Source organism: Chiloscyllium punctatum, chromosome 20 (assembly GCF_047496795.1).
Source record: "Chiloscyllium punctatum isolate Juve2018m chromosome 20, sChiPun1.3, whole genome shotgun sequence".
Classification (NCBI taxonomy): domain Eukaryota; kingdom Metazoa; phylum Chordata; class Chondrichthyes; order Orectolobiformes; family Hemiscylliidae; genus Chiloscyllium; species Chiloscyllium punctatum.
Window position 1 is genome coordinate 83,894,180 of NC_092758.1, and position 11,686 is coordinate 83,905,865.

General features: G+C 42.0%; 1 protein-coding gene across 2 annotated transcripts in view; it reads right to left on the reverse strand.

The window, feature by feature from the left end:
- Positions 1-5,128, reverse strand: part of LOC140492231 (regulator of G-protein signaling 14-like) — a 97,517-nt gene extending 92,389 nt beyond the window's left edge. For both annotated transcript variants that reach the window (XM_072591138.1, XM_072591137.1), the window contains exon 1: positions 5,007-5,128. In XM_072591138.1, the coding sequence (XP_072447239.1) occupies positions 5,007-5,054 (48 nt within the window). In that variant the 5' untranslated portion in view covers positions 5,055-5,128. The remainder of the gene's footprint in view (positions 1-5,006) is intronic.
- Positions 5,129-11,686: the final 6,558 nt, after the last annotated feature.

Here is an 11,686-nt window from a genome sequence, read left to right on the forward strand (position 1 = left end):
CTATGCCCACTGGTCCTAGTCTCCCCCACCTAACGGAATCAAATTCCCAGCGTCCACCCTTTCTGAGCCATGCAATATCTTATAAGTTTCCATTAGATCTCCCCTCAACCTTCTCAACTCTAACGAATACGATCCCAGGATTCTCAGCCGTTCATCGCATGTTAGGCCTGATGAGGGATGTAATTACATTGCGGGTAGCTCAGTGGAGGTTCACAAGGTTGATTCCAGAGGTGAGAGGTTTCTCTTGTGAAGAGAGATTGAGAAGTTTAGGCCGATACTCTCTGGATTTTAGAAGAATGAGAGGGGATCTAATGGAGGAATATAGGATGCTAAATGGACAATATAGACACAGAAAGGATGTTTTCTCATGTAGGGCAGTCTAGAATTTTAAGTTAAAGGGCAGTAGAATTAATACAGAGATGAAGAGAAATTATTTCTTTCAAAGTGTTGGGAATCTGATCTGCCAGAACATGGTCGATCCTGGGACATTCAGTAAATTTAAGGAGAAGACAGATTTTTACTTAGTAAAGGGTTGAAGAAAGCAGGCAGGCAAGTGGAATTGAGGTAGACATGAGATCAGTCATGATTGTATCAAATTGCAGAACAGGTTCAAGAGACTGAATTGTCTACTCCTAAAATCCCGACAGTGTAGAGGCAGGCTGTTGGGTCCTCATTGACCCTCTGAAGTGCATCCCACTCAAACCCACGCCCCCCCCCACCATAACCCTGCATTTCCTATGGCTAACCCACCTAGACTACACATTCCTGCCGATTCACCTAACCTGCCCATCTTTGGACCATGGAGGAACCTGGAGCACCCAGAGGAAACCCACACTGACACCGGGAGAATGTGAAAACTCCACACAGGCGTGAAGTCACCGAAGGCTGGAATCGAACCTAGGTCCCTGGCACTGTGAGGACACAGTGCTAATCACTGAGCCACTCAAGTTCTTAACGTTCTTATTATTCAACCTGATGTCATGTGATATTGCCATTTGTCAATAAAGCAGGGATAACATGCCCATACAAACAGGTGTCTTTGTTTCACCAGGAACTCGAAAACTAATATTGAAATTGATCTCTGATGAAAAGGTTGCGAGTACGTTTCCTGTTGCTCATAGCAGAGATATTGGTGTTAATGTGACTTGCTTGCTAGATTCAGTGAATAAATATCTGGCAAGTACGAGCATCGTGTATCCAAGGAAGATTACTTACAGCTGACCAATTCAACACAATGTAGGAACAAATTACTGCAGACAGTGCAATCTGTGCTGAAAACAACAAATGCTGGAGATCACAGCAGGTCAGGCAGCATCCATGGAGAGAGAGCAAGCTAATGTTTCAAGTTCAGATGACTTCCTCAACAGAGATGAAGTGAAGAGTGAAGGGGAGGGGGCAGCATTTATGCTATTGGTGGAGTGTGAGGGGGTGGAGTGCTGGGGGAGAAAGAATGTTGATAGTTCATTTTAAGTAATCGGAAAGTGAAAATGGCAGGACAATGATTTGTCTAACTGCCGGACTGAAAAGGACAGACAGTCCCACTGGGGTGATGATTTGCAGATGCTGCTGTTGGATTGGGGTGGACAAAGTTAAAAGTCACATAACCCCAGATCATAGTCCAACAGGTTTATTTGGAAGCACTAGCTTTCAGAGCGCTGCTCCTTCAACAGGTGGTTGTGGAGTATAAGATTGTAAGACACAGATTTTATAGTAAAAGTTTACAATGTGATGTAACTGAACTTATATAATGAAAATATATGGGGTAGGACTTAATCTGAACAATCAATGTTTGTTCACACCCCCAGCACTCCAAATCCCCACCTCCCCTAGTATTGCGGCATTCTCCACAATTCACATCAGCTCTGATGAAGAGTCATCCAGACTCGAAGCAGTAGCTCGTTCTCTCTCTCTCCATGGATGCTGCCTGACCCACAGTGATCCCCAGTGCTTGTTGTTTTGAATTCAACCCAAAGCCTGTTTCAGCTGAACTAGGGGTCACTATTTAAAACAGAGAAAAGGCCAACTGTTTGTGTTCCCGTATCTGGTTGCGGAGATTTGGAATTCTCTCCCTGAAAAGGGAGAGGAAGCAGAGCCTTTAAATATTTTTAAGGTAGAGGTGGATAGATTCTTTTTAAGCAAGGGGGCAAAAGGTTTCCAGGTGTAGGCAGGGGTGCAGAGCTAAGGTTATGATCAGATCAGCCATGAATGGTACAGTATTAGCTTTAATGGGCCAAATGGCCTGAGACTGCAGCTTTCGTTGTGTGTCTGTTTATGGACGTTGCTGACATTTCAATCACTGAAAATTCTCTATCTTCGTAAACGTTCTGTTATTTCTCTCTCGTGTGCAGGAGAAATCATGAACCTGGAACCTACCATATATACTTGAGCAATAGTCAGATTTTTTTTGATTACTTTTTAAGGTTAAATTTATGGGGTCGATTCTTACATGGATACTATGTTTGTGGGGCTGAAATTCATGTCTGTCAAAATTCATGTCGTATCATTAGCTGAAGCCCAATTGGTGTTAATGTGGCTCGTGTGTATATGGTAAATGGAATTCCAAACATCTCAACTAGGAATCCCCTTAGACTTATTAGCCCTAACTTCTCAAGTCTCTCTTTATTACTCAGCTTTGGGAACATTCTCACAAATTACAAGAGCGTGCTGTGTCAATTTGCTTTGTTTTCCTTTGGGTTTACAAGATTGTGGGTGGATCATTGTCAAGGTCTTTAAAACGAGACAGTGGAACAAAGAGACACTATTTCTGCTGCTGGGGGGTAAAGTGCACAGTTTCTTAATGACTCAATCCTGTCACGGGCAGCAAACATATCTCTGAGACACTTCATTCAGAAGGTCTGACCACATCCTATTGAAAGGGTTAAGGAGGTGTACTGGTGACTTACAGCTTTCTGAATGCACTGCACCTTATCCCAGCTCCACCTCTTGAATGTATATCGATTATGCCACACTTCAAGTCCCAGCAAAAAGTTTTAATCTGCTACATCCTGAACCTTTTCCCACTGTAACCCCACTTGGAAGCTTGAAAGTTCCCACAACTCCTCAGTGAGTAGTGGGAGTACACAGAAAAGCTTTATGAGAAGCTAGGGGGAGGTTCTCCTTTGCTGTTGTAATCCCATTTGGGATCTAAACCCTCACTTGGAGAAGACCTGCTTTAATCCCTTGGTAAGTCCCAAAATACAGGAGCAGAAACACCTTCTATCATTAGAAATTGTTTTATCAAAAGGAACAAAGGTGTAAAAATAATCACTACAGATCTTAGAGCAGATATGCAGGCAATATTTTCGCATGATTTTTGTCATTTATGTAAATGATTTGCATGTGAATATAGGTTACTAAGTTTGCAAAAGACACCAAAATTGGAGGTGTAGTGGCAGCAAAGAAGGTTACCTCAGATTACGATGGGACCTTGATCAGATGGGCCAATGGGCTGAGGAGTGGCAGATGGAGTTTAATTCAGATAATTGTGAAGTGTTGTGTTTTGGAAAAGGCAAATCAGGGCGTGACTTAATAGTAAGATCATCGGGAGTGTTGCTGAACAAAGAGACCGAGGAGTGCAGGTTCATAGCTCCTTGAAATTGGAGTCGCAGGTAGATAGGATAGTGAAGAAGGTGTTTTGGTATGCTTTCCTTTATTGGCCAGAGTACTGAGTACAGGAGTTGGGAGGTCATGTTGCAGCTGTACAGGATATTGGTTAGGCCACTTTTAGAAAATTGCATGAACTTATGGTCTCCTTGCTATAAGAAGGGTGTTGTGAAACTTGAAAGGGTTCAGAAAATATTTAAAGAATGTTTCCAGGGTGGAAATGTTTGAGATATAATCAGAAGCTGAATAGACTGGGGCTATTTCCCCTGGAGCATTGGAGGCTGAAGCGTGATCTTATGAAATTTTGTAAGATCATGAGAGGATTGGATAGGGTGAACAGCAAGGTCTTTTCCCTGGGGCGAGCAAGTTCAAAACTAGGTGAGATGGGAAAGCATTAAAAGGGACCTAAGGGGCAACCTTTTCACACAGAAGGTGATGTGTGTATGGAATGAACTGCCAGAGGAAATGGTGGAGGCTGGTACAATTATAAGATTTAAAAGGCATCTGGATGGGTAAATGAATAGGAAAAGTTGAGAGAGTATGGCCCAAGTGCTGGCAAATGGGAATAGATTAATATAGGATATCTGGTTGGCATGGAAGAGTTGGACTGAAGAGTCCCTGTTGTACAAGCTGTATGACTCTATGACTGTAAACTAAATTTGTCTGTACATCATTGAACAGTTTTGCAGGACAACTTCTCACGGTAGTGTATGACACGACACATCACAAGTTGCAGAAAGTAGATCTTAAGCCTTCAATTCCTACCCAAGATTCAGCACGCTGTCAACCAATACAGAGATGTCATGCAAACGTAAGCTTTTCTGAATCAGCAAGCAGTACAGTGCCAGAAGTGTTCAATTATTACGTGTTTTTAGCATATCATGGGGCAATTTCAGTGGTAACAAACTACTTTTTTTCCCCCAGCAGGGAATATTCTCCCTCTTTTTCCTTTGAAGGAAATTGATCCTCACGTCATTACTTGAGTCATTCTGTGCAACATTAATGCAATGCTCAAGTATTATGAAAAGGAATTATATAAATGTCTGTTATCAAATTTTCACTGCAAGATTGCAACCCGTAGTCTGTGGTGATCACCAAGAGGTTGGGTAACTATAATGTTGTCAAAACCTTTCTTCCAAAAACAGAACAGTTGAATTATAAACAGCTTCACAGTCTATGCAGAAACATTTTGATTTATTTGACTTTGATGCCAGTGTTGAAAAGTGTGTGAATTAACGAAAGAAAACTAACGCCCAGATTGTTTTAAGGTGAACACAGATATAAATCTATGTGAGTGACATGCATTCTTTCAAAATACGAGCCTGAGAGAACAAACAGTTCAACAGATTCTCGAACTTCAACAACAAAGTGCGAGCCAGACCACAATGTCATAAGGTACTCACCATCTTTCCATTAAGGGCAAGCTTTGTTTTTCCTGCCATGTCTTTCATCGACAAAACATTTGTTAGCTTCAACAGAGACTTGTTGGAAAGAGGGATGGAGATCGACAGTGGTGGAGTACTCTAACGATCCCTTTGTACCCAGATTACTGCTGTCAGTCTTCCTCAGGAAGGACTGTCATAGCAACAGACCACAGGAGGAAGTGGTGATCTCACCCTGATGAACCACCCTTACTTCACTTCAGTAAACGAGGATGGATGCTCACACCACGTCAATACTTATAATTTTCTACCTGATTAAGACACATGCAAAACTTCCCACGGATTATGTGGATCTTATTCTAATGGACGCAGGTTGGGATTGGGGGTTTGGTAGATTGGCCCCAGAGAGAGCTGCAAGTATATCAGAGTTTGAACATACAAGTCTTAGCGACTGGGAAAGACATTTTCTCTGATTCATGGTTAAACACAGTCACATCCACGTCCACAGGCTGGGTGGGAGTAAGAATATGGCTGTAGGAGTGAGAGGGAAATGGTCATGTCATGGTGGTGCCTCTGGACTAGTAGATCCAGAGGTGATGGGTTGGGGGCAAATCTTATGATGGCAAAGGGAAGTTACATCTCCTTTATGAAACTCGTATCAGAAATGGTGAGCACAATAACTACCTTATGAACTGTCATCAAAAGCCAACAGATTCATTGCTGTCTTTAGGGAAGGAAATGCACAGACCTTTTCTGGGCTTGGGCTTACACGAAAGTGGTTAATTCTGGGTTGCCTTTAATAACTTAGCTCAAGGGCAATTAAGGTTGGGCAGCAAGAGGACCTCCGAGATGTGGGAAGGTGCCTGGGCAGCCAGCAAAAGATAGAGATGAGTTTATACAGCTGCAATCTATTGCCCCCAAGACAGGGCCAGGTGCTGGAAAGTGGGGTCCAAACCTCCTCACCCACAAGGAAACCTAAATTAGAATCTTTCCCTTTAAACAATCGAGATACTCTTGCCTGCTGACGCCCTGCTGAAGGGTCTGCCTGAGATCTCTCAGGTCCTAATTACAAGCCCTTCCCAGGCTGCATATTTAAGACAGAACTTTGCTGCATTCTTGTCCTCCTCACCGACTCCAAAGCAGGATGAACCCATGGATTGAGAATGGAATGACTGGCAAAGGAGGCAGCTTCATCAGGTTTGCCAGCCTGAGGCCAAGGGATGCAGAATGTCAACAACAAAGTCGTGAGGTCGGAGTCGTCCCGCTGCCTATCTACAGAGAAGAGTGGAGAGTCTTCATATATGAGTAAACATGTCAGCAGGTTGGGAGTCAGGACAATAGTCAGCTCTAACGTATGATGAGGAAATCCAATGATGTAGAACGTTGTCAAAGTGGGTAACACTTTCATATCAGGTGAAAGACTTGGATTTTAAACTATGTCCAAAGACTGGCACACATTACCCAGCCTACATTACTGTGAATTACAAGACATCACATGACCCAGCCTACATTACTGTGCATGACAAAGCACGCATTACCTGGCCTACATTACAATGAATTACAAGGCATCACATTACCCAGCCTACATTACTGTGAATTACAAGACATCACATGACCCAGCCTACATTACTGTGCATTACAAAGCACTCATTACCTGGCCTACATTACTGTGCATTACAAAGCATACATTACCAGGCCTACATTACTCTGAATTACAAGGCATCACATTACTCAGCCTACATTATTGTGAATTACAAGGCACACATTACCTGGGCTACATTATTGTGCATTACAAAGCACACATTATCTGGCCTACATTACAATGAATTACAAGGCATCACATTACCTGGCCGACATGACTGTGAATTACAAGGCATCACAATACCCAGCCTATATTACTGTGAATTACAAGGCATCACATTACCTGACCTACATTAATGTGAATTACAAGGCACACATTACCTGGTCTAAATGACTGTGAATTACAAGGCACACATTACCTGGTCTACATTACTGCAAATTACAAGGCATCACATTACGTGGGCTACATTACTGTGAATTACAAGGCACACATTGCCTGGGCTACATTATAACAAATTACAAAGCACACATTACCTAGCCTCCATTATTGTGTATTACAAGGAATCACATTATCTGCTCTACATTACTGTGAATTACAAGGCACACATTACCCACCCTACATTAATATGAATTACAAGGCACACACTACCCGGCCTACATTACTGTGAATTACAGGGCATCACATTACCCGGCCTACATTACTGCAAATTACAAGGCATCACATTACGTGGCCTACATTATTGTGAATTACAAGGCACACGTTACCCGGCCTACATTACTATGAATTACAAGGCACACATTACCCACCCTACATTAATATGAATTACAAGGCACACATTACCTGGCCTTCATTACTGTGAAATACAGGGCATCACATTACCTGGCCTACATTATTGTTAATTACAAGGCACACATTACCCGGCCTACCTTACTGTGAATTACAAAGCACACATTAACTGGCCTACATTACTGTGCATTACAAAGCTCATATTACCTGGCCCACATTACTGTGAATTACAAGGCACACATTACCCGGCCTACATTACTGTGCATTACAACGCACGCATTACCTGGCCTACATTACAATGAATTACAAGGCATCACATTACCTGGCCTACATTACTGTGCATTACAAAGCACACATTACCAGGCCAACATTACTATGAATTACAAGGCATCACATTACCTGGGTGACATTATAACAAATTACATTACAATGAATTACCAGGCATCACTTTACCTGGCCTACATTACTGTGAATTACAAGGCATCACAATACCCAGCCTACATTACGATGAATTACAAGGCATCACATTACCTGGGCTACATTATAACAAATTACAAGGCACACATTACCTGGCCTACATCACTGTGCATTACAAAGCACACATTACCTGACCTACATTACTGTCAATTAGATTACTTACAGTGTGGAAACCCGGCCCTTCGGCCCAACAACTCCACATTGCCCTAACGAAGCGCAACCCACCCATACCCCTGCATTTACCCCTGACCTAACAATACGGGCAATTTAGCATGGCCAATTCAACTGACCTGCACATCTTTGGAATGCGGGAGGAAAGCGGAGCACCCGGAGTAAACCCACACAGACACGGGGAGAACGTGCAAAATCCACACAAACAGTCGCCTGAGGCGGGAATTGAACCCGGGTCTCTGGTGCTGAGAGGCATCAGTGCTAACCACTGTGCCACCGTGCCGCCCAGCACACAGCCTACATTACTGCAAAATACAAGGCATCACATTACCCGGCCTACATTACTGTGAATTACAAGACACACGTTACCTGGCCTACATTATTGTAAAGTACAAGGCATCACATTACCCAGCCTACAATACTGTGAATTACAAGGCATCACATGACCTGACCTACATTACTGTGAATTACAAGGCACACATTACCTGGCCTACATTATTGTGAATTACAAAGCAAACATTACCAGGCATACATTACTGTGCATTATAAAGCACATATTACCTGGCCTACATTACAATGAATTACCAGGCATCACTTTACGAGGCCCACATTACTGTGAATTACAAGACATCACAATACCCAGCCTACATTATTGTGAATTACAAGACACACATTACCTGACCTACATTACTGTGAATTACAAGGCACACATTACCTGACCTACAATACTGTGAATTACAAGGCATCACATGACCTGACCTACAATACTGTGAATTACAAGGCATCACATGACCTGACCTACATTACTGTGAATTACAAGGCACACATTACCTGGCCTACATTACTGTGAATTACAAGGCATCACATTACCTGGCCTACATTACTGTGAATTACAAGGCACAAATTACCTGGCCTACATTACTGTGAATTACAAGGCATCACATTACCTGGCCTACATTACTGTGAATTACAAGGCACACATTCCTGGCCTACATTACTGTGAATTACAAGGCATCACATGACCTGACCTACATTACTGTGAATTACAAGGCACACATTACTTGGCCTACATTACTGTGAATTATAAGGCATCACATTACCCAGCCTACAATACTGTGAATTACAAAGCACACATTACCTGGCCTACATTACTGTGAATTACAAGGCACACATAACCTGGTCTACATTACTGTGAATTACAGGGCATCACATTACCTGGCCTACATCATCGTGAATTACAAGGCACAAATTACCCGGCCTAAATTATTGTGAATTACAAGGCACACATTACCTGGTCTACATTACTGTGAATTAAAAGGCATCACATTACCTGACTACATTAATGTGAATTACAAAGCACACATTACCTGGCCTACATTACTGTGAATTACCAGGCATCACATTACGTTGCCTACATTACACAGAATTACAAGGCACACAATACCTAGCTTACATTACTATTAATTACAAGGCACACATTACCCTGCCTACATTTCTGTGAATTACAAGGCATCACATTACCCAGCCTACAATACTGTGAATTACAAGGAATCACATTACCTGGACTACATTATTGTTAATTACAAGGCACACATTACCCGGCCTACAGTACTGTGAATTACAAAGCACACATTACCTGGCCCACATTACTATGAATTACAAGGCACACATTACCCGGCCTACATTTCTGTGAATTACAAGGCATCACATTACCCAGCCTACAATACTGTGAATTACAAGGCATCACATTACCTGGACTACATTATTGTTAATTACAAGGCACACATTACCCGGCCTACATTTCTGTGAATTACAAGGCATCACAATACCCAGCCTACATTACTGTGAATTACAAGGCATCACATTTCCTGGCCTACATTTCTGTGAATTACAAGGCATCACAATACCCAGCCTACATTACTGTGAATTACAAGACACACATTACCTGGCCTACATTATTGTAAATTACAAGGCATCACATGACCCAGCCTACATTACTGTGCATTACAAAGCACGCATTACCTGGCCTACATTACAATGAATTACAAGGCATCACATTACCTGGCCTACATTACTGTGATTTGCAAGACACACATTACCCGGCCCAGATTAATGTGAACTGCAAGACAAACATTACCCGACATACAATACTGTGAATTACAAGGCATCACAATACCCAGCCTACATTGCTGTGCATTACAAAGCACGCATTACCTGGCCTACATTACAATGAATTACAAGGCATCACATTACCTGGCCTACATTACTGTGAAATACAAGGCACACATTACCATGCCTAGATTACTGTGAATTGCAAGACACACATTACCCGGCCTACAATTCTTTGAATTACAAGGCACACATTTCCTGGTTTACATTACTGTGAATTACAAGGCATCACACTTCCCCGGCCTACATTACTGTGAATTACAAGACACACATTACCTGGCCTACATTATTGTAAATTACAAGGTATCACATTACCCAGCCTACAATACTGTGAATTACAAGGCATCACATGACCTGACCTACATTACTGTGAATTACAAGGAACACATTACCTGGCCTACATTACTGTGAATTACAAAGCAAACATTGCCAGGCATATATTACAATGAATTACAAGGCATTACATTACCTGACCTACATTACTTTGAATTACAAGGCACACATTACCTGACCTACATTACTGTGAATTACAAGGCATCACATGACCTGACCGACATTACTGTGAATTACAAGGCACACATTACCTGGCCTACATTATTGTGAATTACAAGGCATCACATGACCTGACCTACATTACTGTGAATTACAAGGCACACATTACCTGACCTACATTACTGTGAATTACAAGGCACACATTACCTGACCTACATTACTGTGAATTACAAGGCATCACATGACCTGACCTACAATACTGTGAATTACAAGGCACACATTACCTGGCCTACATTACTGTGAATTACAAGGCATCACATGACCTGACCTACATTACTGTGAAATACAAGGCACACATTACCTGGCCTACATTACTGTGAATTATAAGGCATCACATTACCCAGCCTACAATACTGTGAATTACAAGGCACACATTACCTGGCCTACATTACTGTGAATTACAACGCCGACATTACCAGGCCTACATTACTGTGAATTACAAGGCACACATTACCTGGTCTACATTGCTGTGAATCACAACGCATCACTTTACCTGGCCTACATCATCGTGAATTACAAGGCACAAATTACCCGGCCTAAATTATTGTGAATTACAAGGCACACATTACCTGGTCTACATTACTGTGAATTAAAAGGCATCACATTACCTGGCCTACATTAATGTGAATTACAAAGCACACATTACCTGGGCTACATTACTGTGAATTACAAGGCATCACATTACGTTGCCTACATTACACAGAATTACAAGGCACACAATACCCGGCTTACATTACTATTAATTACAAGGCACACATTACACTGCCTACATTACTGTGAATTATAAGGCATCACATTACCCAGCCTACAATACTGTGAATTACAAGGCACACATTACCTGGCCTACATTATTGTTAATTACAAGGCACACATTACCCGACCTAAATTATTGTGAATTAAAAGGCACACATTACCTGGCCTACATTACTGTAAATTACAAGGCATCATATTACCCGGCATACAT